The 16443-nt window shown below is 36.8% G+C and overlaps 1 protein-coding gene across 2 annotated transcripts in view; it reads right to left on the reverse strand.

Moving 5' to 3' along the window:
- Positions 1-920: 920 nt before the first annotated feature.
- Positions 921-16443, reverse strand: part of TSPAN13 (tetraspanin 13) — a 31604-nt gene continuing 16081 nt past the window's right edge. The window contains exons 2-6 of one of the 2 annotated variants that reach the window (XM_011961738.1): positions 8738-8905; positions 7991-8071; positions 7204-7317; positions 5988-6101; positions 921-2042 (exon numbers count right to left, since the gene is read on the reverse strand). In XM_011961738.1, the coding sequence (XP_011817128.1) occupies positions 1968-2042; positions 5988-6101; positions 7204-7317; positions 7991-8071; positions 8738-8905 (552 nt within the window). In that variant the 3' untranslated portion in view covers positions 921-1967. The remainder of the gene's footprint in view (positions 2043-5987; positions 6102-7203; positions 7318-7990; positions 8072-8737; positions 8906-16443) is intronic. The other variant, XM_011961739.1, reaches the window with a different exon arrangement.

Genomic DNA, 16443 nt, shown 5'->3' on the forward strand with positions numbered 1-16443 from the left:
AACAGAAGAGAGACTTTCCTTTGTTAGAATTTCCAGGATGCATCATTTAACTTCAGATGATGCATAAAGCATACTGGGTTGACCCAAATAAGGGCACTGCAATTAGAGCACAAACCAAGGTAAGGGCTGATTCTCTATGGAATAGCGCTTTCCACATATAATCATTTGTACCAAGGAAAGTATCACATTAGGAGATTCCAGAGCCTTATAAGAATTTCAAAATGTAACAAAACAAACATGGAAAATGCCAAATGCCTCAAAGGAAGACAGAATTTTAAAATCTCCCACCTAGATGGCAGGTTGATAGGTGCAGCAAACCCCCATGGCACATGTATACCTGTGTAACAAACCTGTACATTCTGCATATGTATCCCAGAACTTAAAGTATAATAACACAAAATAATAATAAAATCTCCCTTCATGCGTCACTTATAATCTCATCTTATGGTATAAGTGGGGACACTGTCAGGGCTACCCCAGAGCTCCTATGACATTATGAAAACGGCACAATTCTGTTTCCTTGGAAGATTAGCTAGTGTTGCAAAGTCATAGAAGTGACAAACCTACAAAATGTTCTAAAATTCTATAGATCAACCATTTACCCTCTCTCAGTCTAAAAACCCATGCTAACTAGAATGTAAAACAAGAAATTAGTAATTTTTAGTAATGGGAAAGAACTTACATATTTTTCCCAAATAAATATTAATGGTTTCTCTTTTTAGAAAAACTCTTTCTCACTATGGAGATAACATTAGCCACTGAAACATTTCAAGAAAGGATTTGAGGATGACTACCAATAGACATTAATGCTGGAAATGTATTTCCACAGCTTGATTATACACTAAAATAGCAGTACCCAGCTCTAAGTCCAACAGAGAGAACCTAAAGGACAAAGAAAAGAATTCCACCTCACTTAGTTCATCGATCAATTCTTCCATTACTTTCTTTTAATTTAAACATGCATACACAAAGAAAGGTTTCTGTCCTTTAATTTTTTAACAGAATATACAGAGCCACACAATACGATTTCAATTTCAAATTATGGGAGATCACATTCAAATATGCTTAGGTTTGACAAGTTGCTGTTACAATGCTGAGAAATTTCATGAAAAAGGTATTTAACAATTTTTAAGATAATCAAATATCTTTTTGCTACGTGGGCCAACGCATTAATAGTATCTTGTTTAAAAATGCAGTCTTTTAGACTTCAAATTATTATAAAACAATATCAAGATTATATAGATATACTTCCTGATTACTCAAAACTCGTTCCATCCTGACAGAGGCTGAAGGTAAATGTTATACATTAGAACATTTCATGAAACCACTTCTCCTTTGCACTTACCTATAAAAGTCAAAAACTAAACCACAATTTCCTAAGACATAACTATTTCTAGAATACATTGGTGTCATCATAAAAGACTACTACAAGTAAATTATCGTTTTTATACTAACACATTTTACCACCACACATCTTTCCCAAAAAGACAAAAAAAAAAAATGGGAATTTGGATTTCCCTTAACATAATAGAATCTCATACTTTCTGATTTTAATAAACTTCAACTCTTTTTCCAGCAGGAACTATCTACACAGCACAGTGCTCCATATAATTATACCAGTGAGATGCACATTTAGATTTACCACATGACCAACACAGTGGTGCCATACAAAGTTTTTCTGCAGGTAAAAATGCTAAGAAAGGCCACAGTGGACAGCGCCCGACACTGAATACAGTAAATTCCAGGTGCCACTGAGCTTCAGAGACCACAAGTTTCAAATATTTTTTAGCAACGGAAAAAGAAAACAACATTTAGAGAAACATAGAGTAAAAATATATAATTCCACTATCAATAATGTGATTTTCCAGATGGTGTTTCCTTCCTTAAACTGGCAAATCGAGCTTAACAGAAAATTACAGAAAGTGAACAAGATCATAATACGAAAGAAAATCTTCCTTGCTTTCTCATCAAAGGAATGCACTAGGATTCGCACGGGGATCTTTCTGGTTCCTATATCTGTAGGTCAGCCAAACACCCAGGATCTGGAATGGGGGGAAAAAAAAAAATGAAGAAAAAGAAAGTAATATTTATGTATATTTATTCAGTTTATCAATAAAATAACTCTGGAACATGTGAATTGCTTTGCATCTTTTGTTCAACAGGGAGGCATTTTTTTTCTTTTTGAAATGAAGTAAACCACATGAGGCACTCTAAGAAAAAATTAAAATGAACACTGTGGTACACTGAATGACTGGCCCCGAAGGATGTCCACGTCCTAGCCCCTATAACCTGCAAATATGGTACCTTAACAGGGACTTCGTGGGTGTGGTTAAGCGGCTCAAGATAAAGAGATTATTACCCAGGTGGGCACAATGACATAATCACAGAGGGCCTTATATGAGGGAGGCAGGAAGGACAGAGTCAGAAACATGGAGAGAAGGCACCGTGATAGCAGAAGTAAAGGGAAACACAGAAGCTGCAACTCTGCTGGCTTTGAAGATGTAATAGATGGGCTGGTGATCCAGGCCTCCAGAAGGTGCCTTTATTTTAAACTTTTGATCTCCAGAACTGTAAGACAATACATTTGTGTTGTTTTAGGCAACTAAGTGCAAGGTAACTTGTTACAGCAGAAATATGGAAAACTAAAGTCTCAGTAGTCTAAATAGCTAAAATAGCATATATTTGGATAATTCAGAAATAAACTAGATTCAGTAAAATGTAAGCAACAGCAAAAATCTTAAAATGAATAAATTTTCCAACACAGAAATTTAAAATGTTATAATTCCTACCTCTCTTGGTAGGAAGCGATTAAGCTGTTACTGTGCCATTTCCCACAGCAAGTTCACTAAATTGTTAGCCAGTACAGTTTTTTAAATTAAGAAACGTGTGCTGTTTCTATTTCAAAGTTGGTTTACTTTAAATAAATGAAAATTCTAACTTTTTAGACTAAAAAAGATACAAAATTTTAATAGAATAAAATGAATTTTAAACTGTATCTTCCACTTTACATGTGTGCCAACTTTTAACCTAAATTTTGTTTATGTGACTTTGTAGCCACCATTAGCCCTTTTAAACTACTTCTAGAGAATTAGCTAAGTCCCAGATTCTCTCCATTGACCACAATAAGAATCCACAAATTACTGTAAGGTTCACAACTGGCAGTGTTTATAGCTACAACATGTATGGGCTGGACTGAGGTCTGCAGGTTGAATCAAGGAAAGGTAAGCCTGATTTGAAGATGTGGAAAGTCATCTCTTTTGGAATCCATCTAACGGGGGAAAAGAAATTGATTTAACAAACATAACAAAGAGTTCTTTATGAAAGGTACCATTCTACAAACTACAAATTCATATAATCCTCCCAACAGCTTTCATAAAATAGATACAATATTGTCATTTTATCAGTGAGGAAACTGAGGCAACAAGAAGTTAAACAGAATAATCACACAGGTCCTCAGTGGTAGAGCCCATGTTCAAACCTGCAGCCCATAAACTACCCCACTTTTGTGGTTTTATTCAGCAATCTGACATGTCACTGGCTGTTCTCAACCACACCAGATTTACAACACGGAAATACTTAACATATCTGTTGTTAAACAACTACTTCTTTGAGACCCCCCCGCCCCCATGTCAACCTGCCCAATCATTTGCCAAAGTTCCCCACCTTGGAAATTTTTGGCACAGGGAGCTTCCGGTCAGAATTTTTGAGGATGTTAATATTTTGACTATCACCCCTGGATATACGCTGAGAGTGTAAATCACAGTCCTTAGGGGAAGCGAAGCAGTCCAACATACTAAATACTCATAATCTAGAGCCACATTTTACCAGAATCGTATTCCTCCAACTCGGCTGTAAGTGACAAAAGAGGAAAATCTCTCTCCTTCCTTGCCCCATTGTTCAGAGAGGGATGGTAGGGGAGTCCACATCCAAAATGCAAGAAGATCAAAACTGGATAATTATTGAACTTCAAGCTTACAAAAGTGCTCATAATTAAGAGGGCACTTTTCAAAGGTAACTTTGATTAAACATCATCAACAACTATGCGGTCTCTAGAACCTACGCCCAGTGTGCAGTAGGTCACCAAAATCTATTGCTCATAACATGAAAACGTATATGTAGAAAAATAAAGTATATGTAGAACAGGCAATAAGTTGGTACTCATTTTATTAAATATAGAACAGGCAGAAGGAAATATGCCAAAATATAAATGATTATTTCTGAGTAGGTAATTTTAGTAGCTACATCTAATTTTTCATCTTCATAATTTTTTGTATTTTCTCAAGTTACTACAAAGAACATATATTAATCATCGTACCTTTTTTCGGATTCGAAATCAATGTTTCTCTCATGGTTTAGGTTTGTTTAAAGGTATAATAAATAGTTCAAATCAAATCTTTCCATTTCACCTACGGGAAGTCATCAGCTAAGTAACTGCATCCCTTCAAATTCTGAGAATCTTTGATTCTGTGAAATACTGAGCAAAATATAAACTTAAAAAGTGAGAGAGCCTACCACTATCACTAACCAAAAAATATCAGGTTGCAGAAGTTATAAAAATCTCTAGCCAGGTTTCCAAAGGAGATAGTATGTAAGATATAAAGCAGGATTCCATGAAAGAACACTTTAGAAATCTAAGACTCATGAGTTCTATTTTTAAAGAACTCCTATTTTAAAAAATAGCATAACTGAAGGCAGTGTGATCTGATGACAAGAAAACTGGGCTGCTCAAAAGAACTAAATTCTCAAAATAAATTCCAGATATAAAAAAGAAGCCACGTGGCAAAATTCTGATAACTGCTGACTCTAGCTGGTGTGTGGAGAGACATTACTCACTCCAGTTTTTCTCTATCTGTGTTTTTTAGTTTTCATGATAAAAATCTATGGTTTTTAAACAAAAAAAGGGAAAGGCTCAGAATTCTTTTCAAGCTGTATATCATTTTTCTAGAATTAATGTCACAACCAACTCACAAGTCAGATAGCTCTTTTCTGAGAAAAAGTGAAATGAAAAAATAGTCAGACTAAAAATGGAAGTCAGAGGGAACTTTAAAAAAATGAATACTGGGCCGGGTGCAAGGTTGAGGTCGGCAGATCACTTGAGGCCAGGGGTTCCAGACCAGCCTGGTAAATCCCTGTCTCTACTAAAAATACAAAAATTAGCTGGGTGTAGTGGTGCATGCCTGTAACCCCAGCTACTCAGGAGGCTGAGGTGGGAGAATCACTTGAACCCAAGAGGTGGAGCTTCCAGTAAGCCGAGATCGTACCACTACACTGCAGCCTAAGCGACAGAGCAAGACTCTGTCTCAAAACAAATAAATAAAATAAATAAATAAAAATTAAAAATGAATACTAATCTTGGTCTTCTTTTTTCCTATGCTGTTAATGACAGCCAAATGTGCATATTTCATTCCTGATGAGGAAAAAAAGAAACTAAACTTGAATAAAATATATGATAAATACACATATACATATAATGTACTATATATTAATTGCATATTATACACAGTACATTATACACATATAGACATTATGCATAGGTTTTAGAAGGCTAGGAACAGGGGAATGAAAAATGGTGTAGGAAGGTAATTTTTCAAAGCATATCTTTTTATGTAAGTATGTCTGTGTATTATAGATATTAACATACATATTAAAGAATGTGAAACTCCTACCTTTTCCAAATTAAATTTAAAATTATAATTCATCATACAACTCTAGAAATAGAAGAGATCCTAGAAATAATTCAGTCTAATCTCACTCATTAGTTCATTAAATTTTACATAAGAGGAGACGGATCAAGCATTTCACCCGGTCCTAAAGTTGGCGCTATTAACAGACTTGTAAGATCTTCTAATTCTAAACCAAGGTTCCTCTTTTTACAGTGCTAGTTCTCAATGAAAATGCTCACTGATAACATTACAAGAATCAAGGCTCTTTGCCATACAAAACAGAAACCTCTGTGACAAAGGAGGAAAAATATTATTTGCACATACCTCTGTAAAACTGAAAAACAGGCCAATGCCACCAACAAATCTCAAAACCTCTCCAGCATATTCGCCTATGATTGGAGCACACGGCGAGCACGAGTGGCCACTTTTAATACAGCTCTGCACCAATTAAAGTTAAAAACTTTTACTTCAAAATACATTCATAAAAAGCACATAAAAACTGCATACACACAAAATTAGTGTCTAAGAGTATTATATCCAATTTGAGGCCTTGGTTTTTTAGTGTGCAAATCTCTAAGATGGCCCCCAAGACTCCTGCACTTCCACCCCAACGGTGTACACACCCTGTACGATCACTGCTCTTGAGTATGGGTGGAACTTGTGAATATGATAGGACAGTCACTTCCGTGTTACGTTACATTAGATAAGACTCCATTATGCATTACATAAGACTCCATCTTAACAGAATGGAGAGATTCTCATGGTGACTTTGATGCTGCCACATTGTGAAAGAGTAACATAGTCCCTGAGAGCAGCTTCTAGTTTGCTGCCAGCCAACAGGCAGCAAAAAAAACAGGGGTGGTCCCAGAGCCACAAGGACTGAATTCTTCCAATAACCACTGAGCGTGGGGAGAGGACCTCAAGCTTCAGATGAGGCTGCAGCCTCAGATGGGACACCTTGATTTCTGCCAGGTGAGCAGAGGACCCAGTCAAGCCTGACTCAGGGAAACTGTGAGATAATAAATGGGTATTTAAAGCCACTAAATGGGTATTAAAGCCACTAAACTGTAAAGCCAGTGTGTTTCTATTGCTGTGTAATAATGTGTTATGCAGCAACAGAAACATAACACAGACCCCATACAAGGAGATAATCTCACAAAAGAAGCCTCACTGAGGAAATATTCAGCTTAGGGCTCAGGGAGGTGATAACAGGAGTTTCCCCAAAATATGAACACATGAACTGACCTAATGTTATTTCTTTAATAACTTGTTCTATGAAGAGAAGAATGGGAAGAAATTAGGGACAATAAACCATTAGCATCTGTGTCCAACAGGGCCTTGAAATTCTCAGCACTCTCTGGAGTGGGTATTTGAGAACAGGCAAATGATATAACAGAGGACATGGAAAAATAATGTAAATATATATATAAAATAATTCTGAAATACAACTCAGCATCAGAAAGTCCATTTCTTCCATGTTAATCATTATTTATCTGTATGTAATACATTTCCAAAAACATATAATATACAATGTACTTACAGCCAGACAGGTGTCATTTGGGTTAAAACTTCGGAACCCACAGCAGTTTAGATTTCTCTGGATGTCATTTCGAGCGCTTGCCGTACTATTCCAACCAACTTCCAGAAGCTGACCCTAGCAAATGTATTTAATATATAAAATGTGTCATCCCTGCAGAAAATGTATAAAGCTGGAGCCTGTAACTTTTAGTACTGTGTACCTAAAATAACTTTTATTTTAAAAATCAGTAAAATTTTTCAAAGGCTTATTCCTTAGTTTGCAGCAAAAATTAAGGCACTCTTTCTATCCCAAGGATGAAAAACTCCTCATTTTTTACATGCATTTAAAAGAATTTACATGCAATTTAAAAGAAGCACTTGGTTCAAAGGCATAATTCTCAGAGTGTTAACAAGGCAAAAGTTCTGTTGCTCCATGACAGAAACCTGAATTTGTCTACAAATTAGAGCTTGAAAACAGTCATCGCTAGAATGGAGCCGCAAACATTCTGGAGCAAATATTTCATTGCATAATGGTGGGAAGAGATTGGGGGAACATCTTATAGCCATAGCACTTTTTAACCCAGTGAGAGCAAAATCCGATTTAAAAGATACAGAAAATAGTAACACCTGATGGTGTCCAGCTCCAACCTGCTGCACTAATGCAAAGGCAACAAGAGAGTTTTGCTATCCAGAGTGAAGGCGGCATTCTGCGCAAGATGAAATTATTTTATATTCTAATCATTTCTCTCCTTTTTTTCATACTCATGCTATGCGGTATAATAAAGTAGAAGAAAAAAGTCTTAGCTTACCTGTTGCTCCTGGTTCAGGGCTAAACAAGCACAAGATACAGAAAACTGAACAATAAATACAAGTAAGAGAATAATCATATACTGAGAGTTAGAAGTTAAGGATACTTCTAAATATTCTTAAAATGGCATAAAACAGAGGTGCAGAGGTACCGACAACTTCAGATTGCACGAGAAGCAATTAACCCAGAATACAGAACAGACAGCACTTAAAGAAAGTTCAAAAAGGATACACATATTATTATTTTGGTAATACACAGTTGCATCAAATTTATATAGAAAAATACTAGTCATGATAATTACATAACTAAAAATAGATTTGAATTTCATTCAGAATAAAATAAAAATTCTTACATATACAAAACAGAAATAAGTATAGATAAATATATGTAAGCTTTTTAATATTAAGTCTAAAAAACACTGAAATTCTCAACCAAACATGAACGTGTAAAAAAGGGCCTAGAAGTCACCAAATCAATTCAATTTAACTCTGAATTTACAATACATGATAAATAGGACTACACTGAACTTGCAGAATATATTCTTCAGGATGTCACAAGGGCAGGGTGAGAATATGAAAACATACAATAACATTACCCTAAGAAATGTTTCAAACAGTTCTTGAACAAATATGCATAAGGCTTGCTTGGAGTTGCTTTCTGGCAATAAATTTCCTAGTGATAATATTAAATTAGTTGTAACCATCAAAATAGTCATCAAGGGTAAAATCTTGATTTTTAAAAAGGATACAAAAAATAGCAACACCTGATGATGTTTTACAGCTCCAATCAGTCCCACTAAAGCAATCAGGAACAAGAAGATGCCCACTGCAATGACCACGCCGACCACTCGGAGGCTGGAAATCAGCCCAAAGCCAATGCCCCACGCAGCGATTCCAATTAGCAGCAGACTAACCAACTGCAAAAACACCCGGGGACAGGGGTACAGGACAAGGGAGAAGAGAGAGAATGGGGAAAACGCCAGTTAATTAAATATCAACAACATCCTTCAGGCGCCTACTTAGTCTCTTACAAATAAGCACCTAAAACTCAATACAAGAACACACACAAGATCTCAGTAGGCAGTATTTTCTTAACAACTTACATTAATCCCCAGTCGTGCTTTATTCTTGCAAAAGAAAAAAAAAAAAAAAAAAGACTAATATACTAACACCCAAAATTCTCACAAAGCCTCAGAAGTCATCTGTTTGTAGAGCCTAAATGCATGCTACTTAAGATTTTGAAGAAATCATACATGCAAAAACTTCCAGATGCCAATCTCAGTCCAACATATTGATCTCTTCCAATGGACATCCCCTATCTTTCCTTCAAAGCCCAAAGGCACTGTAATTTTCTCTGTGAAGCCCTCCTAGTCCCCAACAGACTAAATAAATCCCTCCATTGTCTGGTCGATCTCTGTTCCTGGAACATGGTTCTCTCGTTCCCTTCATCACACACTGTGTTTCCAAGCTTGACTCTCCAGAAGACTGGCAGCAACTTGAGAGCAAGGACCCGCATCTTTTCACCTGGCTACATAGCCCCAGAATCTATCACAAGACCAGGTCCCTGGGGAATACTCAAAAACTGCTCATAGAATTGCTGCTGAAATTAATTGCTTTAAATGTCATCATCTATTTTATTAAAAATCATATATAGACAGATCATTAAAACTCTTAGCAGAATAAAAAGAATGTAAGAGACTTTAGCTATTTAAAGTGAACCAGTACTCTGAGCAAAAAGAAATTATTTGATATTCCAATTGTTTTATCCATATATTTATAAAACAACACTGGCTGAAGAGCACACGCCTAGTGGTTATGACCTGTAAAACTCAAAATGACATTACTTTTTTAAAATCCCACTTAAAAATAGTATGCCACATAAAGATGATAATTCACTTATAGAAGATGAAGCTTACATAGATATTAGGGAAGGAATGGGGGACAGGTTGTTGAACAGGAAGGAAACAGTATCTTCACTTCAATCGTGGATCAACCATTTTCTGGAGCAATCTGACAGCACAATACTCAATTAGGAAGAATCAAAACACAAAATGTCTACTTTCTAGCACCATTTAAAAGCCTGATAAACTTTGCTTAGAAATATAAACATAAATTACCACTTACTCAAATGGATCTTTTTCTGCTCAAATGTATAAATTTTCATATGTAATATAATAGTTTATCAGGCAAATTTAACATCTACTGGTATAGTAAACCTTCTTACATATGTAGAGATACAAGCAAAACTGCTACATGAATGTCTATTTGTACTCTTACAGAACATTTTTTTTGTATTTTTTTGCCAAAGAGACAAAACTTGAAAATAAAAGGAACCATCTACAGCATAATAGAATCAAATTAGAGAGTTACATGGACTTGGTGGGCTCCACTGCAGTTGGTACACCCAGCAAGCTTTTCTTTTCAGAGGGACAAGGAGAGGCAAAAGTTTTCACAAATTTTGCCACTCAGAAATTCACCTAGTCCTTCTCATTTTCCCAACTGCTCCTTATCAGCAGGCCCATTTGCCTCTGTTTCATTTTATCATACACACTGACAGTCTTCTCACAACTTCAAACAGTCTTGGACTGAGAAAAAGTACTCTGCCCCTTCACAAGTGAGCTTATTTCTGACTCTGTGGTATTCAAATTTAACACATTTCCTTTCGGGAGCTGTACAAGACAGAAGCCTGAAGGAGGTGCGAAGGAAGAAGGAGAGCTGGATGATGCGCGGCAGGAGGGCTATGCTTAGCATCCTTGCTGCATCATGGTACCAAACACTGAAGACGGTCCACATGTGCAAGACATCAGAGCAGCTTGCTGTATTTCTGTTTCCAGAGAAACAGAACCAATAGGAAATATATCTATATCTATATCTATCTGTCTAATGAGTGAAAAACCAACAGTGAAACAGACAGAGACAAGAGAGATTTTAAAGAACTGGCTCACGTGATTGTCGTGACTGGCAAGTCAGAAATTTGTAGGGCTGGCCAGCAGGCTGGAAACTCAAGCAGAATTCCTTCTTCCTCAGAAAATCTTAATCTCTGTTCTTAAGCTCTTCAACTGATGGGATAAGGCCCACCCACATGATGGAAGGTAATATGATTTAAAGTCAACTGACTGTAAATGTCAGTCACATCTACAAATTATTTCGCAGCAACATCTAGTCTAGTGCTTGATCAAACAACTGGACACCATAGCCTAGCCAAGTTCACATATAAAATTAACCATCACATTTGCCAACATCCAAGTCCTGGGTGTGATGCATATCCTAATTCAGTTAAATTCACAGGGAGAACTACATTGTATCCTTTAAGTCTTAGAGCCAAAAAGATAAGAAGCATGAACAACCTGGTATTATTAATAAAATTCTTCTAACCCCATAGTTCTTTAAGATCTTTAAAAGATTCTTTAAATCCTTTTGGGAATTATACTACAACCTTACCATATTACTGAAATTCTTAAATATGAGAATATTAAAAGTTATACATGCTTAAATGTTAAATTACAAGTTAATTATTCATCACAAGTACTTGATGCTGACTATGTGTTAAACACCAGAGACAAGACATCCCTATTAGAACAGGGCTTGGCAAACTTTCTCTGCAAAGGGCCAGATATTTATTATCAGGCTTTGCAGATTACATGGTCTCTGCCACAACTATTCAACTCTGCCACTGTACACAACAGCAGTGACAGACAATATGTGAACAAATGAGCAGGCAGGGCTGTGTTCCAATAACACTTTATTTATTCATAGCAAAATTTGAATTCATATAATTTTAATGTATCACAAAATATCATTCCTCCTTTTTTTTTAACATTCAAAAATGTGAAACCATTCTAAGCTAGCAGGCTGTATAAAAATAGTCAATGAGATGGATCTGGCTGTGACCTATAGTCTTCGGACCCTTGCTCTAGAAGTCAGTATAGAAGAAAATGAAAAATTACAATAGGACAAATAATTGCTACACCAGAGAATTTTTATAAGGTGAGTCAGAGTAGAGAACAATAATCTCCCACACACAAAAAAAAAAAATCCAGAAAAATAGAATAGGCCAGCTGACCCCTCTGTGAATATAACCTTAAGGAGTAAAAGAATAAATTTTCATATTTTATTTTATTTTATTTTTTGGAGACAGAGTTTTGTTCTTTCACAATGGTACAATTTTGGCTCAGGGCCACCTCCGCCTCCTGGATTCAAGTGATTCTCCCACCTCAGCTTCCCCAGCAGCTGAGATTACAGGCATATGCCACCACACCCAGCTAATTTTTGCATTTTTAGTAGAGACGGGGTTTTACCATGTTGGCCAGGCTGGTCTCGAACTCCTGACCTCAGGTGATCCACCTGCCTCAGCCTCCCAAAGTGCTGGGATTATAGGCATGAGCCACCATGCCTGGCCAAGAATAAATATTATCATATATGGTAAAAGATGGAACTAAATTAAAGATCTTTAAAGGAGGTGCTTATCCTAGATTATGAGGTGGGTCCTAAATGCTGTATCCTTTTATGAGGTGGGCCCTAAATGTCATAACAGGTATCCTTAAGAGAGAGGCACAGGGAAATTAGAAAGAGAGACACACAATGTAGAAAGTTACATAAAAAAAAAAAGAGGCAGAGACAACGCAGCCACAAGGAATGTCAGCAGCCACCAGAAAATGAACGACGCAAGAACAGATTCTCCTTGAGGTCCCTGAGAGAGCCTGACTCTGTGGACACCTTGATTTTGGACTCCTGGTCTCCCGGCACCATGTTTGTGGTAATTTGCTACAGCAGTCCTAGAAAAGAAATACAGAACAATTCACCTATTTGGAGTTTGACAAATCAGGAACCTCTCACTCTTATAGAACCTGCCTGGAATCTTACCATCAGTGGAATCCTTACCATGTAGCTGGGGTAAAGTGTTCTGGTGCCCTCATCAGCATCCTCCCAGGAAAGCAAATACACTATTTGCCTCATCATTTCGGCAAAATGAGGAAACTCTTCAATACTCACTCAGTTGCCAACTAACAGGCTCATTAATAATGAGAATCTATTAATGTAAATGTAAACCAAAAAAAAGATCTCTACAACCAAAAAGAGGGAAGAGAGCACTAGTTTAATTCTCAGATTAGGCATTATGCTATTATTGAGAATGTTATCTAGAATATTCACAAGTACCTCTGTTCTTTTTTTTCTTTTCCTGCAGATAAAAGGGGGGAAAAAAGAGGCTGCTTCCTTCTATATAACCCTCTGTCAAGGGCATTCCTCACCAAGTTGATTCTGCTGTGTCTTCGATATAATTTTCCATCTACCCTAATTACCACTACCAGGCAGTCCTCTAAAACCATCAAAGAGGGTTTCCTATCGCTGCTTTTCCAAATTAACACAAGTGTAGTGGCTTAAAACAATACAAATGTAGTGCCTTACAGTTCTGGAGGCCGTGTTGGTCAGGTTGTACTCCTGAAAACTGCAGGGAGAATCTGTTTCCTTGCTTCGTCTGGTTTCTGGGGGTTTTCCGCATTCCTTGGCATATTACCCCTTCCTCTGTCTTCAAAGCCAGCAGCATACCATGTTCAAAACCCTCAAATATACACATCCTTTTTTGACTCTGACCCTCCTTCCTCCCTCTTCTAAGGACCTGTGTGATTCCATAAAGCTCACCCAGGTAATCCAGAATAATCTCCCCATCTCAAGATTCTTCATTTAATCACATCTTCAAAGTCCTTTTAGTTACATAAAGTAACATGTTTGTAGGTTTCAAGGATTAGGATATGAACGACTTTTTGGAGTGTGTTAGCCCACCACAGAGGGTTATTGGAACATGGACAACTGAGCTACCATAGAATCTTTTCAGCTACAAATATTTTAAAACACTGAAAAGATTGTAACATTTTATTTAAATATGTAACTGAGCACAGAGAAACTATGGGAAATTCCTACAGGTCAGAAATGAAAGGAGAACTGAAAGTTAGAACTGCAAGCATACAGCTGGTGCTCTGGGGTTCCACGAGCAGGTGGGGAAGGAGTTCCTGCATCAGAACAGTCCCTAATGGGAATGGATTTAGGTTTCATGGCAGAGCTAGGAAGTGTAACTGAGACTCGTGCATAACTGGGATGTCCAGAAAGCTGTCTTTTTAGTGTCAGGGGTTAGAGAAAAAACACAACAATCTATCCAGAAAGACAGTAAGGACTTGTCAGTCTCTTCAAAAAGTCTGCAAGAAAGAGAAACATGAGCCTATCAAACAAGAGCCTACCACACCCATGCTTGCAGTCTAAGAGTGCACTGCCTCAGGCATGCAGGAATCCTCAAGACAAATATTTCAAATAAAAGCTGATGGCACCTGGTGGAGAAAAGCTCATAAAAGCATATCCAAAATTTGCTCAGGATGGACCCTTCCAAATCCCAGCCCTTCCAGGATTTCCAAAGAAAAAAATAAAAACATTGTGCCAATCAATAAATCACAAAATGACTAAGAAAAAAATTTACCATGAGAGAGATATGACAAATATAACAAAAGAAGGATAAAATCTCCCAGGAACTTGAGATGACAGAACTAACTGAAGGAGACTAAAACAAAACATTTTAAACTGACTAAAAAGATCAAAGGGGGCTGGGCGTGGTCACTCACGCCTGTAATCCCAATACTTTGGGAGGCCAAAGCAGGCAGATCACTTGAGGTCAGTTGTTCAAGACCAGTCTGGTCAACATGGTGAAACTCTGTCTGTACCAAAATATTTTTTAAAAACAGCCAGGTGTGATGGTGGGCGCCTGTAATCCCAGCTACTTGGGAGGCTGAAGCAGGAGAATCGCTTGAACCCAAGAGGCAGAGGTTGCAGTGAGCAGAGATCGTGCCACTGCACTCCAGCCGGGGTGACAGAGTGAGACTCCATTTCAAAAATAATAATAATAATAAACAATTTAAAAATATTAAAAAGAAAAAATAAAATAAAAAGTTAAAGGGGGAATAAAAACTATTAAAAAAATGATATTTTTACAAACGCAAACTTAAAAAAGAGCCACATAAAACAAACCCAATGGTAGGAGAAAGAAGAGAAACTTACAACAGAAAGAATACATAAAGCTTCATTAAAGGAGAAAAAAGTAACAGCCCCTGGCAAAATTATTTAAGAGAAAGATTAATAATAAATCCTTCCAAATTTTTAAACTGATAAATACCTATCAAAAACCCAAAGCAAAAATCAAACTCAGTGACAAAAGACAGGAAAGATTACTCTAGCCAATGGAAAGATAAAAATAAATCGTAAACATTTTCTCCAAAACTCAGGAATAAGACAGGGTGTGGGCTTTCACCACATCTATTCAGCACTGTAGTGGGGTTTTAGACAACTAAGTGTAAATATAGAAGAACAATGGAAGGAGAGAAATACAGCTTTCATTATTCACAAATTATTAGGAGTATCTACAAAGGAAATCCAAAAAATAAAAAAAAATTAAAATTGGTAAGAACCAGCAAAGTTGCTAGAAACAGAATCAATACACAAAAATCAACAACATGCTGATGCACCAAAAAAATTTTTTTCATGTACTTTTTAGTCTATAATTTGTAATATGCCCCCCAAATATAAGGTATATAGGAAGAAATCCAACAAAAGTAGTCCAAGATTTTCATGAAGAAAATTGTGAAATGTATTTGAAGCACATGAAAAAAGACCTAAAATAAACAGAGATAAAGATTAAGGACAAAAGCTTGTATCTGCTGCACGTTTTCTCAGCCCAGCTGCACTATCACCAGAACCATGAAGAAGAAATGCTCCTGGGTAGCAAATAAGTCCTGTCAGTGACTCAATCTAACTGTCCCGAATGTCACCCTTGTTGTTGTTTTCACCCATGTCTGTAAAACTTGAGCCTGACTCTACAAATTTTGGATGTATTTCCTTTTTTTTTTTTAAGTAAAATTAAATACATAAAATTTAAAAACTAAGTAAGTTAAAAACCATCTAAAAATATCAGAACTTATTATAATGATCGGGCATGGTGGCTCATGCTTGTAATCCTAGCACTTTGGGAGGCCAAAGCGGGCAGATCACTTGAGGTCAGGAGTTCGAGACCAGCCTGGCCCACATAGTGAAACCCCGTCTCTACTAAAAATACAAAAATTAGCCAGAAATAGCTTGAACTTGGGGGACAGTTTGCACTCACGCCACTGCACTCCACCCTGGGTGACAGAGCAAGATTCTGTCTCAAAAAAATAAAATAAAATAAGAGATATGACAAATACCTCATTTTAATGGTTCAGTCATTAAAGCAGGTAACTGATACAGATCTAAATAAGCCAGCAGCGTAGTCTCTGAGACAGGCAAAATTCTAAGTCAGTAGAGAAAGAGTGGGCTTTAATAAGTAGCCTTGTGACAATCACCTTCTCATTTTGAAAACTGATATTATGTATCCCTATCTCAAACCATAAACTCTGGGCTTAAAAGCACAACTTAAAAGTATAGAAAAAATTTTAATGAC

The sequence above is a fragment of the Colobus angolensis genome, unplaced genomic scaffold (assembly GCF_000951035.1).
Source record: "Colobus angolensis palliatus isolate OR3802 unplaced genomic scaffold, Cang.pa_1.0 Scaffold568, whole genome shotgun sequence".
Lineage (NCBI taxonomy): Eukaryota > Metazoa > Chordata > Mammalia > Primates > Cercopithecidae > Colobus > Colobus angolensis.